The 18,381-nt window shown below is 41.9% G+C and overlaps 1 protein-coding gene across 4 annotated transcripts in view; it reads right to left on the bottom strand.

The window, feature by feature from the left end:
• Positions 1 to 749: 749 nt before the first annotated feature.
• The window catches only part of Tet (Ten-Eleven Translocation (TET) family protein), a 139,594-nt gene continuing 121,962 nt past the window's right edge, over positions 750 to 18,381 (bottom strand). For 3 of the 4 annotated variants that reach the window (XM_074095655.1, XM_074095656.1, XM_074095658.1), the window contains 7 exons: positions 10,849 to 10,918; positions 8,020 to 10,431; positions 7,413 to 7,552; positions 6,905 to 7,133; positions 6,260 to 6,538; positions 5,451 to 5,679; positions 750 to 5,275 (listed from right to left, as the gene is read on the bottom strand). In XM_074095655.1, coding sequence (XP_073951756.1) covers positions 3,049 to 5,275; positions 5,451 to 5,679; positions 6,260 to 6,538; positions 6,905 to 7,133; positions 7,413 to 7,552; positions 8,020 to 10,431; positions 10,849 to 10,918 — 5,586 coding nt within the window. In that variant the 3' untranslated portion in view covers positions 750 to 3,048. The remainder of the gene's footprint in view (positions 5,276 to 5,450; positions 5,680 to 6,259; positions 6,539 to 6,904; positions 7,134 to 7,412; positions 7,553 to 8,019; positions 10,432 to 10,848; positions 10,919 to 18,381) is intronic. The other variant, XM_074095657.1, reaches the window with a different exon arrangement.

Raw genomic sequence — 18,381 nt, 5'->3', positions numbered from 1 at the left:
TCCCTACTTCCCTACTTAATATTATAAATGCGAAAGTAACTACGCTTTCACGTCTGAACCGATTTTGATGAAATTTGGTGTATAGATATTTTGAACCCCAAGGATCAACATAGGATACTTTTTATTCGGTAGATAACCTAGATCCTAGCTAGTAGGAATGCCTAGTTAGCTATTTATAACCCTGAATAGCAGAGAGCGGAATTTTCATGGCATTTTTTGACCTGTCATAGTGACTTCTCACTTATCGACTCTACCTAAATGATGTCGATAAATTAGACTTTAAATTAGATTGTCGTAAACTTATCATGTTATGTAGAGCGTTCTTTTTCCGCATACAAATGGATATTTGACTGTAAAAAAGTAGTTTTAAAACCGGAAAATATGAAAACAAAATCATCTATTTCTTATATAGAGACATTAATGGAATACTTGTTAACATTACAACAGAAGAATTTCCACATACAATTTAAAAAAAATAACTGAAATTATTATATTATAAATTGTTATTATTCGTTGTACAGTGTGTGTGTATCGATATATGTATGTATATCGGAAATCGATAAGTGAGAAGTCACTATGACAGGTCAAAAAATGCCATGAAAATTCCGCTCTCTGCTGAATAGGGTAGGGTAGGTAGGAATCCAGTTTATGATAGGCTTTTACCATAGTTGCCTACAAAATTTAAGAAGGCAGTCATTAGTGTTGGGGCTTAACCTGTTAAGGTTGCGAGTACAGAAAAACAACGTACATCTTTTTAAATTATTGTATTAATAAATAATGGTAGGTCTATTTACATGACACATTCGATTACTCTTTTGTTTTGGCAGAAGACAATAAAAATATTGTTACACAATAGGTTTGTCGTAACTTAAATTACCGCACGGGGCGTCAACTAACCTAAATTGTAAAAATCACGTGGCAAAATCCACGCATTCGACGCCGGGAGGCGAAAAAAAAAACAAAAAGTCGAAAGCTTTTTGGTTACAACATTTTGACAATACTGGTCGTTTTTGGTTTTGAGTTTAGAATTTTCGTCGAAAAATCTCATGCACACGGTAGACACGTTACAAGCAAATCCAAGCACTCGCAAGTTAATGGGTATATCACAGGTATCTAGTGTGACCTAACTGATACATTTCTTATAAAAGACCGATGATACATGATTTTTTTACACTACAAACTTTACAATTTCCGTGTCAAAATTTTGCCCGTAGTATAAAATTAAAAATATTACAACTGAGTGAGCGCCACACTATGCCGGTGGTTGACAGCGTGGTATAAATTGACATGGTTTACAAAATGGCGGTCCGGTCGTAGCGTGGCGGTGGCGCAGCTACACTACGGCTACGGCGTTCGAGTAGCCCGACGAGCGAGTTGGACAAGTATAAATGTGACGTTAAAGTGACTAACGCCAGTTAAGCCCTTTTGCGGCCAATTAAGACTCTTGCGCCTGTAGTGTAACTGAGTCGGGAGGTAAACGAGGTTTGTGATTTGTAGCAATTGTAGCACAGTACTATGACTATATTATTGTGCTCGGTTTGATATGTGCAGTCTGGGGCGCCTGCGACGCGCTTGGCAACGGCTGGCAAGACTTCGGTTCACTTCACTTCTACACAAATAAGTAATATCAGAATACAATGTTAGGCAAATTTTGGTTTCGAAACGTTAAGCATATCCATAAGATCGACGACAGTTCGCACCATTCGTTAATTTTAAATTTCACTCCTACCTTACAACGAACATAGACTCCGATGTCTATTATTGCTTATTTTTATAAGTTTTGTTCCTCAAAACTTTTAACCTATAAATAATTTCACGTTCGTCCAATAAATTTACCATTCAATAAATACGTACAAGTAAAAAATATAAACTATATCAATAGTTTAATCTTTAAAACAAACTTTTTCTTATTCTAATTATATATTAATAACTATTAATCAGTATGTTTCATTCATTTTCAATAATATGCCTACTTTATAATCTTTCCAAGCGCCTGAGAATTGTTTTTTTTTCTCTGCAAATATTCTATCTTATATAAATGTATGTAATTTATTACTCAGCTTTCATTGTATGCTCCTAATTTATAATTTTATCGTCTACGTCGGATGGCGTGTCCGCAGACGTTTGATCGAGAAACAAGGCGTGACGCCGAGCGAACGCTCAGCGGGCGCAGGCACTAGTGACGAGTAAAGAAGGCTTGACATGCAAACAACTGAGATAATTTAATGTGATGACGTAAAATATATTAAAGTCTACAGTAACACTAAACCGTTACAAAGGAAATGATCTGACAATGGTTCACGTAATACAATATAAATAAGTTAAATATTCTAAAAAGTTAAAAATACACACATCCTAACCTAATAGAAAAGCACTCATATCTTTGTGGTAGCGTGTCGCGGGACGCATTGTGATTCGATAATAAATACGCATACGCCTAAACAAATCAGCAATACACAGGAATGGTAATTAAAATACAATTAAAACGACTTAAAACACAAACAAAGGTACAAAAATATCAATAAAGTAGGCGACTGGCGCGTGGCGTTTTGTACTTGGCGTGCCAGTAACGGTTAGTAGTTGAGATCATGCGCGCGCCTGCGCGGCGCCATATTAGTACACACCGACAAAATATGCAGACAAAACATACACTAAACGATTCTATTTTTACAATGTAGAATGTAAAACAATAAAAACTAGATCCAAAAGGTCAATACCGGTAAACTAAAGTCAAGAATATACAAAAACAAATCTACAATTACGGTCATCGACGATACACGACTCGATACTCACATAGTAACGTAAGACTAGCTGAAACGCGATAAACACTATTAAAAAATATAACTTAAAATTACATCTTTGATTGAAAACTCACTCGGTTCACTTTCGTGATGGTTAAATGCTCGGCTCGATTCGCCAGAATAGCATCGGACTCCGAATCTTAAATTTAAAAAAATATTTATCGAGGAACTACGAAACTCGGAAAGCGCGATTCTTCGATTAGAAAGGCAACATAGAGCTTAGACGCTAGGGGCGGGGGGCCGCGCGTCAGGTGCCCGACTCCTGGTAGGGGCCAGTCACGGTGCAGGGGTGCGTCGGGAACAGCGTCGTCCACGACATCGTTGTTTGCGTGTCTGTGCGCAGCATAAGCTGCCCGGAGCGGCGCGCCACGTGCGTCGCCTCGACCAGCGCCGCCAGCGAGCTGTACCCGCCCGGGATAGCGTTCTCATTCGCCTTCCACTTCTCCCCCGTCTTCTGCTCTGGCCCGGGAGTAGTCGCCGGCGACGCGGAGTTAGAATTCGTCCCGGAACTCGGCGGCGGGTTCAAACCGAGCTTCTTTAGCCTCATCTTCTCCTCCCACTCCTCCAAGCCGTGCTTCGGACGATTCAGGTTCCTGTGCTGATAGAACACCAGCGAGATCCTCGTGGGGTTCATCCTGTTGGGAGTCTTGACGGACGTGGTGGAGTGCATCTCGTGTTTGGCGCACTCGAACAGAACGCTGCCGTGGCCAAGTGCGATGGCCACGCCGCCCATCTGGCTGTCCTTGAAACACTCCAGGTTGTCGGTGACGTCGGTCACTTCCCCGATGGGCTCGGCCTTCGGCGGCTCGGGAGGGTACGGGATGGAGAACGGCGCCGGGTATAGACACCAGTTAGACGACGATTGGCACCAGTTCGGAGCCGGGTTTTGGTAAAAATTTGGCGCAAAATTAGGATTATATTGGTACCCGTACGAGTTGTAGCAGTGCGAGTTTCTGAGCAACTCCTCGCGTTTGTACTTCTCTGCGTTATAGTACGCTAAGCTGTTGTAGTCATTATACGAGTTTTCGTAAGGATTGAAGTGTCCGTACGGGGCTGGCGGGAAGCCGTAGGCGTTGCCCACCTGCGTATAGTTGCCATAGCCCTGAATCGGAGCTTGGTTTCCGTACGTGTTCTGGTTCATGGCGTGGAAATTGTTCCCTGTAAATTCAGACGGTTTGTTCGCTGCAACAGCGTTCTGGTTTGTATCTTCATGGTTGATGGTATAGTTCGCCTGGGAAGTGGCAGCTTGCGGAGCGTTGTTCGCGAGCCTGTTGTCATAGGGACTTCTATGTTCGTATCCCTGCACTAATGCAGGTCTCTCCGAAGGCGGGTATGGTTTTAAAAATGTGGTGTTTTCCATCCCCTCAGGTGGGTTGGTGTGTTGCGAGCGAGACGGGGGTCGCGCTTTCGGCACCCTGAACAATGAGTTCTCACTCTCCGGAGTCGTTGGCTCTTTTGCTCTAGTTGGATCCCAATTCTTGGACTCCGGCGACTTCCAAACACCCGTACGTGATTCTAAGGAAGTATTTAATTCAGTATTGTTTGGTGACTTCAAGTCAGGAACTTGCGAGGGAGCCGGTGAGGCCGGGGTGCTTTGAGATTTCTGCGAAATCTCCGTCAGTCTCGGTGAAGTTGGCATATCGAAGTCTGGAAGTTTTTGCGCTAGGTCTGCTATAAGCGAACTCTTCTCCGTCTTCGCTGGATTCTTCTGGGACGGATCGGAGTTAGTTTCGCTCCTATTGGAATCGGGACTGTAGTTAGGCGGGACGTTGAGGTGTGCAGTAGTAGAATCTGGGTCTTCTTTGACCACGTTGCTGAACATTTCAGTGTTGGCGAAATCTGGCCATTGGTTTTGGGATGCATTCATGGAAGCCTGAGCGTTTGGAGGGTTGAACTGATCTCTTTTTTGTAAACCGGAAGCGAAACTTGGAAGCTGATTGGGATTGGGGTTCTGGCACTCTTCGACTAACTGAGGGTTTGCGACATGGTTGGGGTACATAGCGTTCTGATGATGAAGGTTGTAGTTTTGTTCATACGAATTGTATGGCGAGTCTAGGACGGTGCTGGAAATCTGGTTGCTCTGTAGTTGGGCGTCGGTGAAGTTATCGATCATTGTCGCCATGTCCAGAAGCGCTGGGTTGCCGAGGTTTGCGTTCATGAGTCCTGGAGAGTTGTGCATTGGGTTGAAGGCGGAATTGAAAGAGTTGTTGGTGAATGCTGAAGGGTTGGACTGGTTCAGAGCAGGGGTCAGAGCTCTGGGTGATGCGCTGTTTTGGCTGCGTGGACTCGGGTTGTTTCGTGGGTCGGGCTGCGGGGTGCGGGGCGCGGGCGGACATTGGGGTTTCTTCTGGCTGTTAGGGCTCTGTTGGTTGGTTGCGGTGTTGGTTTCTGTCGTCTCTTCGTCTTTCCGTTTCTTGCCGTGCCGCCGGCAGGGTTGTAGGGGGACTGAACGCACGCGTACCTCCATTGGATACCTGGAAAATGAACAATATTTGTTTCAATTGATTTTGAAATATCCAGACTTGGACGATGAAAAACATGAAATTTTTCTTGATGTTTTCCATTTCTCCTTATTTTCAATGGAAATTTGTTTTGGGAACCAGATAAGCAGAATATATTATTAGATAATCTCTATACATCACCACTCACTTGTCCAGGATTTCCAGCGCGCCGCTCTTTATCTTCTCGTCCTGGCCTTCCTTGGAGCCGAACTCGTCAGTGGTGTCGAGGATGTAGAGAGGCAACACATGCAGTTGCTCGTCGGGAGGCTTGGCCAGCGCACGGTGCTTGGCAAGAGTCACGACCGCTGTGCAGCCGTTGTTCATGTTGTGGAGGTCACGGTGAGCGTGCGCGCAGAAATCTATGCACGCTGTCACGCCTGGAAGGACCAAGTGAAGTTAAGGTTAGAGGATGCAGTAAATCGGCTAAGCCCAGAGGCCGTATTTTTGAACTGACCATCTCTTTCTCACTTCATGTTATACCATTTGATGGAAAGGGTGTTGAAAACGATTGCGATTCCGAGTGTGTTAGAAAATATTGCCTTAAGTATTTTTGGTAGTCCGCAACTAGCTTTCGGGATGGACATAATTAATACCTAAAAAGCTGTAGACGCTGTCTATATACTAGTGTGTAGTGATGATTATTTAGGGGAGTATTAAATTAAAAGTAGGTACGCACTTGATGTAATTTTCTATCAAGAATCAAATATATCTCTTGAGTCAAATGGGGTCAACACGAAGTGTTTTTCTCAGAAAATATGTAGTTACTAAATAGTAACTTAAAAAATAATAAAGACAGTCTCGATGCTGAATCTAGTTTGATCAAAGTTCTTGCGACTTGTTCTTGTGTTGTCTAGTTTTCAGGGTAAAGTTTGATCCGAGTGCTGAAAATTCTCGATAGTTCACCTAATATTAAGTAGCTAGTGCTAGTTTTGACATAATTGGATACAAAATACTTACCAGAAAAAGGTCTTCCGGGCTTAAACCCTAGTCTACAATCCGACGCTTCCTTCTCAAACTGGCACTGGTTCTCAAAGCTCTTCGGAGCCAGATTCATGTACAACGGGCTAAGCAACGTTGCCAGCACGTGCATCCTCTCCTCTATCTCTGATTCCTCTGTTTTGACAGAGAGGCGGAACTTTCTAACGGTTTTGGAGCGCGCGTACTTGCAACCGTTGTAGTACATAGACCAGGAGCAACCGAAGGAGTAGGAAGCTCCACAGGATTCGGGATCGAGACCTGAAGAGAGCGGCTATATGAGAAAAGGGAAGAAAAAAGAATTTGATATGTGAAAGAAGGTGACAAGCTTGAAAATAAATGTCAATGTTTAGTTAAGACGGTACTTGAAAACTATCCAAACACAACACTTAACCAGAGGTCGGGCTTGTTATTCGGCAACAACACCTATGCAAAATTTCAGCTTTCAACTTCCAAAGACTTGGGCTATTTGATGGACTCCAGTCAGTCAGTCAAAATAGAAAAAAAAACCGACTTATATTGTACAGAACACTACTTGTCAGAACAACACAATTAGATTGATCACCAATCTGGCATCTGGTAATAAGTTTTTTTGGTATCAGAAGTCATGTCTATTTCATCCCTTACCTTGGCAGGCACACGTCCGGTTCTCATTGGTCGCGCACCTCCGGGTCGTAGGAAGACCATACCGGTTCAGCTTATGGGCCAGCAAAGTATAGTCCAGGTCAGCTTCCGACTGGGGAATGCCTTCCCATGCGACCAGGCAGACCACTATCCACGCCGTAGCGCAGCGGTGACCGGCGCGGCATTTCACAACCACCAGTACTTTCTCTGTGTAGCTCGTACGACGTATCACCTGGAATTTCGTGTATGTTGAGTATTTGTGTCAAATTTTAGGGCCAAGGGGCCACCTTTTCACCAAACTAGTGAAAATACTTTTAGAAAAATGATGAAAATCTGTGCATAAAACAAACTACTTCTCGAATTGCATAGAAAATACATGAAGGTTCCATCAACAGTCAATTTTTTTTTCCATTTTTAGATCGTGCTATACGAAAGTGGAAGAGTAATTGATAAAATACATAATGATAAATCGATATTAAATACTTCAAAAGGTTGGGATCCATACACTCACCCACTTGGCCATGGGGCATCCCTGGGCAGACTTCCCTTCTTTTCCGGTGTAGCAGACTTTCTCGATCCTCAACTCTTTGCCAGACAGCCCTGTACGAGCTTCTAGATCCTTGCGCAACTCAGCAAGGGTTGCTGCTGCCCCTGCAATATTATAACAGATTTATACATCAAGTTACTACTTTTTATTGCCTAGACTAGGTGATGATGTTGCGACATTTCCTATCCTAACATATGAAGTAAGATACCTAAACCTAGCGTGCTCTCATCACAGACCTAGTGCGAAAGTAAAAAGATCGAAGTAGGCTCTGCCAATCTTTGGGCCAGGAGGAAAGCGACATTTTGTACACGTAACCGCCAAAGTACTCTATTTTTTTCAATACAATACCTCTTTATTGTACACCACAAATAGTAAACGATATAGAAAACAGGCACATAGAAAAAAAATTACAAGGTAAACAATATTAAGTAAATTAATAGGGAGGTTTTTAATACGTAAAGTGGAGTAAATAAAAAAAGGCAAAACGATATTGAGTGAGTTTACAAACATTTCAAGTCAAATGGTTCACGATGATATTGATTTAGTGAGTTGATATGATTATGATACGTACCTAAATGTGTGTAGTAGCTGCCCGGCTCCGGAGGGTTCTTGTCAGCAGGGAAACAGTTACAGTCCGGCACCTCGGTCCTAGAGTTGGTCCTCAACTTCTCCAGATTCTCTAAGTATTCCTTCGAGTAGTTGAACTGGTTCTCTTTAGCTTTGGTCATTTCAGGAACCGGTGTTGATGGCTTTTTGGGATCCTTTTCTTCTGGGTCGTCCTCGAGGATTTCGTCTTTAGTCTGCAGGCCGGGGCATGCGCCGTCTCTCAGATGTTCTGGCGGCGGTTTCTTTGTAGACCCTTGACGACAGCAGGCATAACCGATCTCATTCCTGATAGACATCGGCCCCCCGTCGCCAGGGTACATGTAGGGCTCTTGACTTCTCGGGGCATTGTAGCTGATGTTCTTATAAATCTTATGCCCCGGAGGAGAATGCTCAGACTTTATTTGTTCTATATAGAAAGGCGGTTTCGGGTCCGATGGTCTTTCAGAGTTGACCCTATTTTCCAGCTCTTTGCTAACTTTCTGCTGTTCAGCATAATTTCGATTGTATTTCTGAAATCCCATGTTCTCTTGTAATCGATTGGGATAAGTTTCAACTTCTTGTCGTCGCTCGTACGGGTAATTCTGAAAATTTTGGTAATTTTGCGCCTTTTGACCAAAATTTTCCTGTTTGATTGTGGAAATGGGTGGTAATGCTGTGTTTTGCGGCCTCGCTAAGCCATTTGGGTAATCTCTGTAAGCATTGCCATCATTTTGCTTGGAATAAGTAGGCTTTACATTTGACATCAGTCTCTGGTCTTTCATTGGTCTGTCATCTTTGGGGTACTGATAATTATCTGGTGTTTCTAATTTAGGAACTAAAGGCGCCGCTGGGTGCCTGAACTTGGGATCATACGCTTCCCTCGCGTCGTAGGTCCTCGCTTGTGCGTGTGTGTCGCGCGCCGGCGCGCAAGTCTGTTGATTCGTCTCCGACACTGGTCCGATGAGCATTTTCGATTGGAAATCTTTGCTATCAGCTTGATTGTAACCTAAACTATCACTACCATACATTTCTGCATATTTTTGCGCTTCGTACGGTACGACCGAGTAGCCGTACTGCCTCCGCACGTCCGCGTAGGACGGCAACTTCTGAGGAACCTTTGCGTTCTTCGCGTGTTTATCGTTTTCTCGCGGCACTTCTGTGCCCCCCTCCCATACGTGGTGGCCACCACCTCCGAACTCGCCCCCGCCATAAGCGGACGCGTTCTGTGAATAATTACCAGCGGCAGGATACTGCTCGCCTAAGCGGTAATTATCTCGGAGATGGTGGCTATACGATAAAAAATGACCGGTGGTGTTCCTGTCATCGTTGACGGCGACGGGTCCGTCTTTGCGGTCGATTGCACGCGGTGGGCCGTCCCCAGGGTCCCCCTTGTCCGGCGGCGTGCCAGAGTCGTCGCGCGCGTGGCTCTGCTTGTTGAGGATCATGGTTTTGAGCCGCGAGTTAAGGTTGACACGGTCGGCCTGCGAGAACATCTGCTGCTCCGCATCCTCGCGCTGCATATGCTGGTTTTGATGGTTCTGCATCTGTTGTTGTTGTTGCATCTGCTGATTTTGCAACTGCTGACTCTGAATCTGTTGCTGCTGATTTTGTATTTGCTGCTGCTGATTCTGTATTTGCTGTTGCTGATTTTGCATTTGCTGACTTTGCATCTGCTGATTCTGTATCTGTTGGTTTTGCATTTGCTGATTGATTCTTTGGTTGTGCTGCCACTGGCGCTGCTGCCAGTCCTGTTGGTTTTGCCCGTTCTCCCGGTACTGTCCGCCGCCGTAGCCGCCCGGGTACCCGTTACAATCGAGTGAAGCTCGCGGACCGTCGCTCCCCTGCAGGTACCCAGGCTCGGCGTTTCCCGAATGCTGACCGTTTGGCGTGTTGTCTTGTCTCTCAGCGTCATTGCTGGCATCGCCGGTGCCGTTTTCTCCATTGTACTCTTCTGTGTGGTCTGTGTATTCGCTGCGTTCGTAGGTTTGTTGGCTGACGGTGTAGACGGGCGCGGCGGTGGTGGTGGCGACGCTCTGGTAGGAGGCGGCGGAGGCGGGGCGCGAGTCACCGCTGGCGGTGCCAGGCGTGGCGGCCTGGTACTGCTGCTGGTATTCAGGGTAGTGTGGCGCGCGCGGCGAAGGCGCGGGGGTGTACGCGCGACTAGAAGGAGGCCGCTGCGCTGGCGCAGCCTGCACTCCCGCTTGGTAGTATGTATTGTTGGCCACGTCAAAGGTGGTGGCGACGTTTTGGACGGTGTACGTCGTATTGGCCTGGTAGTGCGGCGACGTGGCGTACGCCGTGTGATTGCCCTGGTAGTCTAGCGTCGTCTGCCCGGTCTGCGTTGGCAGCTGCTGGATGAACTGGTTCTGCCAACCTGGAGTCACGTAAACGACATTCACTACGGATCAAATGAAGTTTGACATACGTGAAACATATAGCGCGGCAAACTAAATAGGAGTGAAGTAACAAGGTGATTAAGCGTGATTCATCGGTTGTAATGTCGTTGTTCCGTTGTCCATAATTGAAGACAAAGCGTGACCTTGAAGTGAATGAGATGATATTGTTTATGCAACCAATAAAGTATAGGTACACTCAATTCAAATTATAACAGGAACCCTAGCTTTCAAGGTAAGAAAAAAGAATAAGACTAAGTATCAGTTCATCAGACAAGTTAATAAAATATGAAATTGTATGTTAGGTAATCGACAGTAAAACGCTTGACATCAAAAAGACTGGGTTTATAACTTGTAATCTATTGGATGTGTACTTCACACCATGTATATTTAGTTTGCCGATGTAAGAAGTATATAATTACCTTGCGAGGGGTCCGTCTGCCATGCCGTTGGAAACCGGTTGGGGTCTCCCGCGTAGAACGGCATTGGTGCCTGAAACAAACGATGTACATTGTTCAATGTTCCGTGGTCAAATGATCATTGCCTCATAGTCAATGCTAACTCCTCAACGCCCAATGCTCATTGCTTAATGCTGGACGATATTTACAATACCTATCGAAGATGTATGTACTACAAATAAAAAAAAAGGTTATTAACGTACGTCCTTGGGGCAATGAAAGAAAAAGGTCATAAACATAAAGGGTTGCAATCAACTTTACGACATAATTAGGACCAAATGTGTTGAAAATATATAAATTTACACGATTTCCGAACATTTGTAAGTCAAGGATTCGAGTACACTAATGATGTAAAGGGATTTTGTGAGAAGGTAAAGTTTCTTTGAAAACGGTGTATGTGAAGTGTGTTTGGAATGAGTCGCTTTTGTTTTGTTAAGTTAAATTGCGTAAGTTAAGTGTGTCACCAGCAGCAACTTTATGAGTTGGAGAGTTATGAATGTCGCATGCCCAAGGTTAAGAATGTATTTCCATAGATTTGAAAACAGTTTCATCATCATCATCGTCGTCATTGGAAAGACTTCAATGAGGGCTATCGCGTATGAATTCGCCGCTAGAGGCGCTAGTGTAGCGTGAGGTCTCCGAAATGTCAAATCTCATAGTTTTTGGGTGAGCTACGCGGGTTTATTTATAATTAATTAGAATAATTTTGTGAATATTTTGCATTACCTGAAATTAATTATGGCAATTAATTATTTCGGAAACTTTTGTCCTCCCTTTTTTTCCGAACAAAACGGGACTACGCAACACTGTGGTTGCTCGATATTTTTATGGTACGGTTTTAAGGTGTATTAAATATGATTTTAATCTAAACTTTGTTTTCACGCCCGTAATAAAATAACAGACTTTGAAAGCCACACCTTAAAACCTCACGCAACAGTGGCGCCATCTAGAAAGACAAAAAACGATAGCCCTCATTGCTGCACATATAGCCACTTGACAGTCCGACGATACCATGGTATCCAAAACCAAAATGCTTCAACCCGTCCGTGGATACTTTAGTGTCGTAAAGTTCCTTTATTTTGTGAACAAATCTTATATTATAAGCTATTAAAATAGTACCTGAATAAGTAAACATTAATTAACGTCACAGTATTTTTTCTTTGTTCAAAACCTTGTAGTTAGAAAATTGTGGAGACGCTGCGCGTTGCGTCCGTCGATAAGAAACCCGGACGGTTTGAGGCATATGGTCGCGCACTCCGGACTGTCAAGTGGACAGGCTTCCTCCAAAGTATGCTACAATTACTGGTTCTGGACTTATGACCATCGGCCTCCTGTGACCTTTACCAGGTCATCGGTCTACCTTGTACGGGCCTTGTTTCGCTGGGTTTCTTCATCATTTCAGTCATCTCAGTCATCTATTAAATCAGTTTCATCATCATCCCAGCCTATTTACGTCACGTCCCACTGCTGGGCACAGGCCTCCTATCAGAATGAGATGGCTTGGGAAGGCCCACGCGGGCCCAGTGCGGATTAAATCAGTTTAATTAGTATTTTTTGAGCAGTACCTAGAAGTACCTTTTTTATCCATTGTTCTTATGTTTTTCACGAATAAATGTTTTTCTTTTCTTTTCTTTTCTTTAAATATGGCTCGTAAAATGCAAAAATTGGTTCGTTTCTGAAGCATTACAAAATAATATCAAATTTCTGTTTGTTTTTTTTTCTGTTTCTACGGTCAATTGTTAGGTTTCGGGTAATTTTAAAATAAAAAATTGAACTCATTCCAGCCACGTTCGAATAACCATGGAATAATGGGTACTTAAATAGATAAAAATCGGAGAGATAGAAGTTTTTGAAGTCGCTTAAAAACACTGCATAATAAACATTATGTCATTTTTGGTCACGGGGCAAATTGGATCATATTTATGACTTTAATTTTGGTAGGGCAACACATAAAAAAAACCATTCATTAGCAATAAAAACTCCAGAACGCGTCGTATTGAGTTGTCCGCTCTTGACCCTAAAGCGGTCTACACACGGTAAAGCGGTCGAGGTTGCGAGCATATTGTTTGCTCGTGTGAAAACCCCGTGGCAAGGCTACAGTTTAGTGTGTAATTAGACTAACGTATGTGAGGTTTGTTTAGTTGGTACTCTTAGCACAGAATATATAATAGTACTAACGTACAGAATGGCCACGCTCCGCCCCGCACCGGTTCGAGTTACCCCACCCCTCAAGCGCAGATTGCAGGAAAACCGCAGGAAAGCAGTCGGGTGCGCAACGCGATGTATGTCGGTCGCACCGTCGCACGGCACTAAGTTCGGGAGCAATAACTTTGCGAAATAGTGATATACTGTGCATTGTATGGGTGTTTGTCAACAGCCAAAGATAAGAAAAGGAGTTTTTTTCGATTTCCGAAGGACGAAAAAAGGTAGGTAAGGTACCTAACCAACTTTAATTAGCAACATGTACAATGTACTTAGGTATTAGGTAACTGAGGAAAAAACCAATACCTATGTTTAAAAGTGTGTCATCATCATCATCCCAGCTTATATACGTCCCACTGCTGGGCACAGGCCTCCTCTCAGAACAAGAGGGCTTGGGCCATAGTTCCCACGCGGGCCCAGTGCGGATTGGGAACTTCACACGCACCATTGAATTGCTTCGCAGGTTTGTGCAGGTTTCCTCACGATGTTTTCCTTCACCGCAAAGCTCGTGGTAAATTTCAAATGTAATTCCGCACATGAATTTCGAAAAACACAGAGGTGCGAGCCGGGGTTTGAACCCACGACCCTCTGTTTGAGAGGCGATAGGTCAAACCACTAGGCCACCACGGCTTTATGAGATTGACATTTCGGAGACCTCACGCTACACTAGCGCCTCTAGCGGCGAATTCATACGCGATAGCCCTCATTGTCACTATCATCGAAAACCATTTATATTGCGAGACTGTGAAGAAAACAGCATACCTATTTAGGTTTTTTTTTCAACTTTATTTTTGGAGTGTATGTAGAGTCTATGTCTTGGTAGCGAGATTCAACTTGTTTGCTTAAAACTTAACCTTGCCAGTGTTGCCAGAACGAAACCCAAGAACAAAACTGAAGCACAATTAAACAACACTTTAAGGGACTTTCGCATAATGTAATTTATTCCGGACGTGATAAAAAAAGATTTGTTTGCTTAAATAAAATAAACAAACTGTTGTTGGTGTGTGCTGGTAGGACCTTTTGCAAGGTCCGTCCGGTGCCACCATTTTATACTTTTGTCCTCTGGTTTGGGGGTAAGATAGTAAGGTCTTTAGGGTAGGCAGCGCATAGGCCATTTATTTTGTTTGGCTGCCTTATATCCATGGGCTTAAGTTAATCACTTTTTGTTACATAGGCTGCGAATTCGTCTGCCTACTTGATATAATAAAAATAAACTCCTTACTTACATTTTTCTATAATACCTATTGCATAAAGTTACAGCCAGGGCCAAAACGAGGCATTATTGAAAAAAAAAAATAAGCTCTATGTCAAAAAGCAGGTAACAACTTAAATTTAATAACACTGGCAACAATATTAAATTACTAAACTTGAACGCGTATCCCCGACATGTTCGGAACAAATACGCGTAAGTACATTATTTCTGTGTAACTTCGTTCGAAGTTCGAAATATTTTAAATTAAGAACGCGTCTCTGAGGTTAATTTATAAATGCGATGGCTGTAATTAAGAGTAAAGTTTGGAACGAGGTTGTGATAACAATGAGTTGTTTATGGTTAGTTATGGATGAATGATCTACATCAGCGGTCCGGGTTTTAAAATAATGATTTGAATGTATGAGGCATTGTAAGATAAAGATGGACAACTATGTATAGCACACGTGAATATTTTTTTTACAATAATCAATATAAATAATATAATAATTAATGTTTTTAATAATAATCAATGGAAAATATTAAAAATGGCAGTTAAAATATGGGTATATACCTACTACTTAACAAAAATTAATTAAATAGTTTTTTTAAAAGCTTTTATTATTTTTTTCCTCTGTCTTAGGCAGGAGTCCAAACCTCGGTGTTAGAGTCCAATTCGCATTTCGCATTATTATTTAGTAAGGTATTATAGACTATGACTCTATCATTCACGATGACGCGTGCCGTGATTCTTATTACAATGTCATTAATGTCTAATTTTGACTAAATCACGCGTCTTCGTGGATGGCACTAGGTATAAAAAATACCTACTCTTAAAAAACGACGGGTAAAATAAAACAAACGTCACAAAGAGCATAGACTCATAGTGACTTCGTTTAGCTATAGGCAAGTTTAGAAGGTATTTAAAGACAGCGTCTGCTGCAAAGCTATGTAGCATAGCAACTGTTTAAACAGGATAACGATGTAAAGCTACATCCTTTTCTAACTAGTGACTAAAGAGTGACAAGCGATAAAACTAACCAGCTGCCCAAATCAGCAAAAATTCAATTTTTTTATCTTTCAACTAATACAAAGCTACACAAACCAGAGGCTATTCGGGTAAGAGCAAAGCTCTCAATTAGCTCGTAACGCACCTTACATTGTACTTACATAATAATGATATCAGTTAAACCATGTTTTTGATAAAAAATGTCTATGGACAATCGCTAGAAAACCTGCTTTCAAATAAAAAAAACCGCATTCAAATCGGTCTACCCGTTTAAGAGCTACGGTGCCACAGACACATATAGCGGTCAAACTTAAAACACCCCTCTTTTTGCGTCGGGGGTCTAAAACTCGTAAAAGTCGCATGGACACCAGTAGCGTGGCGTAATAACTCGACCCGATTACTTTTTTACGTGACGTTAGTTAGTGAAAAAAAAATATATAAAATTTGTTACGAGGTATGGCATCCAAAAGCTAAACTCATGCTTCTCCGAGTTGCTCAGCAATAATGATTTCCTATCTACTTTACACCCAGAGGTTTTTTGGTTATTTTTAATAACTAAAACTAACGCAACAGAGCTTCTAAATAACGCTTTATTACTGCGGTACTCCACCGCGCCCGGACGCCAAATTGTCCAAGTTACGCCAAATTAAAATTTCCCAACTTACGCCACTACTGGGCGTAATTTATAATTTTAAATCTGCATTGACGGCTGGGGAATATCATGGGCTTAATGTGCACTATTAACGTGCCAAGTACCTGCTGGTATAATGCTGTGTATGCAAGTTATAAGCGGATTAGTGGAATACATGCTCCATGCACCCCTTAACCATCTACGCCCTTCACAATTAGAGTTAACTAGCGACCCGCCCCGGCATTGCTAGAGTACAATTTCTTTTAAAAGGTCCTTAATTAAAGGCATTTTTAAACGGTTTTATTATATGTTTCTGTTCCATTTTCCAAAAACTACACCCTTACTCGTAGTATATGTATCATAAACTTTATTATATACCTACTATGTAAAGATATTAATACATATTCTTCCTCGCACCTTACACAATACTGGCTCTCAATCAGGGGTTCAAGCCTGGGCGCGCAATTCTGATTTTTAGGGTTCCGCAGCCAAAATGGCAAAAACCGAACCCTTTTCATTAAAATCGAGCGTACACCGCCCCCCCCTCTTTAAAATGTAAGCCGGTGGGTGGAAAAATTTGAAAAAAAATCAGGATGGTAGTAAGTACTTATATCAAACTTTCAAGGAAAACTATAGCGGATAAGTTTGCTTGAGAATTATTAGTAGTTTATGAGTAAATAGCAGCCTAAGGTATATTTTAATATCTAAACTTGGAAGATTCCGTATAAAATACGAAATCCTTGGAAAAATATTACTTAATTTAACCCTATTTTGGGCGTATCCGACACGCTCTTGGCCGGTTTTAAATTTACTCGTACCATGAACTTTACGTTGAAGGAACACCTCGTGAGGAAAATTAAATTAGCTTTTGTCAGGTTCTTAAGATTACACCGTAAAATTCAATGAAGTGCCTACTAATGTATGTTAATACTTGTTAATTGTAAACACCAAAATGCTAATTATAACAACAATGGCACAAATCATCTCATCATCTAATTGATTATGTCAACATTTTAAAATGATGGCATTCACAAGTAGTTGTTGAAATTCATAATGTTTGTCATAATTTTTGTTAGTTTTTTTTCCCCGTCGAATCCGTATATTAGGTATTCCAAATTTTTTTAAATATTCAGTTCTGACCAAGTTATAAATAACGATTCTGAATTCTGAGAAAAAAGAGTTATGGCAAACAATACATTATGACTTTCAACAATTATGCGAGCCGATATGGATCCCATTTGATACCCAGGAGAAAAATAAGCTGTAATTACCGGACATGGAGTAAAAATTGTATCATCATGGTAACTATTTCTAATAATCCATGGAAACTACAGATTCAGGGTAGAAAAATAAACAATCTCAAGACTCTTAATAGTCGTTATCATTCTTTTCAAGCTGTCCATCAGCAAATACTATTTGTCATAATATTAACGTCTCATAACGATGACTTGGCATAGTAGTTCTTATTAGAGCAAAGTAACGTGAACACGCTCGCTCATACATCTAATTTAGATGAAACAAATAACTAATGACGTGGAAGAGATAGCGCTCACGGAACTCATTCATGTAGAGAAATAGAATTTATTGATTTGCCTTAACATTTGTAAGAATTGAGATTCGAAAACTGAAAATAACTTGTGCATGTAGTTGTAGCTCATTGAAAAACGATTATGTAAAAATTAGACATTTGTTTTTATTACACAGATAAAAACCGGATTGAATTTTATAATGCTAAGTTTAGACTTACAAGATTAATTTCATTGTGGTGCTCAAATCGCCCATTTCGAACTCTGTTGCTTTACTACGGCCTCCAATACAAAGCAACTTGCACAATTTTTCTTACAGGTCTCTAACTTTAAATGAATACTTGGGATTTTATACCTTAATAACCCAAAGAAAAGTTAAAACTTCGGTGTTACAAGTAAAAAATGAATGAGAAAGATTGAGCATCCAACAGGTACCGTGGGAGGAAGAATCCATCAATAGGATTATTTCATTTTCCTAGCCTCGCTCAGTACCTACAGCTTTAGCTTTAGATTTTCCGCGAACTGTTTTGAGAGAGATCATCTCATCTGCATATTCTCACTGCTGGGCACAGGCCTACTGAAAGTATAAAAAGGCTTGACCTATAGTTCCGACGCGGACCCAGCGCAGAACGGGAACTACATACACGCACCATTGAATAGCTTCTCAGAGTGTACAAGTTTCTGTAAAGCTGGTAGATGACTTGTGAAGAATCTTTCAAAAAAAAACTTGACATTTACGTCTCACAACAATAAACGATTAAATTAAATACGACATCAACGTTGTAATTAGTAGCGAATTACGAATGGAATAATTGCGACGTGATTAACATAAATGTAGGAATTTAACATAAACGTATCATAATGGCCCATTAGCATGCTGCCTAACTGGCTCTTAACTCGTTAACTTGACAACGTTTTTGTTTTCTTGTATGCAAATGAT

The sequence above is a fragment of the Choristoneura fumiferana genome, chromosome 12, assembly GCF_025370935.1.
Source record: "Choristoneura fumiferana chromosome 12, NRCan_CFum_1, whole genome shotgun sequence".
Classification (NCBI taxonomy): domain Eukaryota; kingdom Metazoa; phylum Arthropoda; class Insecta; order Lepidoptera; family Tortricidae; genus Choristoneura; species Choristoneura fumiferana.
The sequence above is the reverse complement of the archived record's forward strand: the minus strand, read 5'-3'. Positions and strand labels throughout refer to the sequence as shown.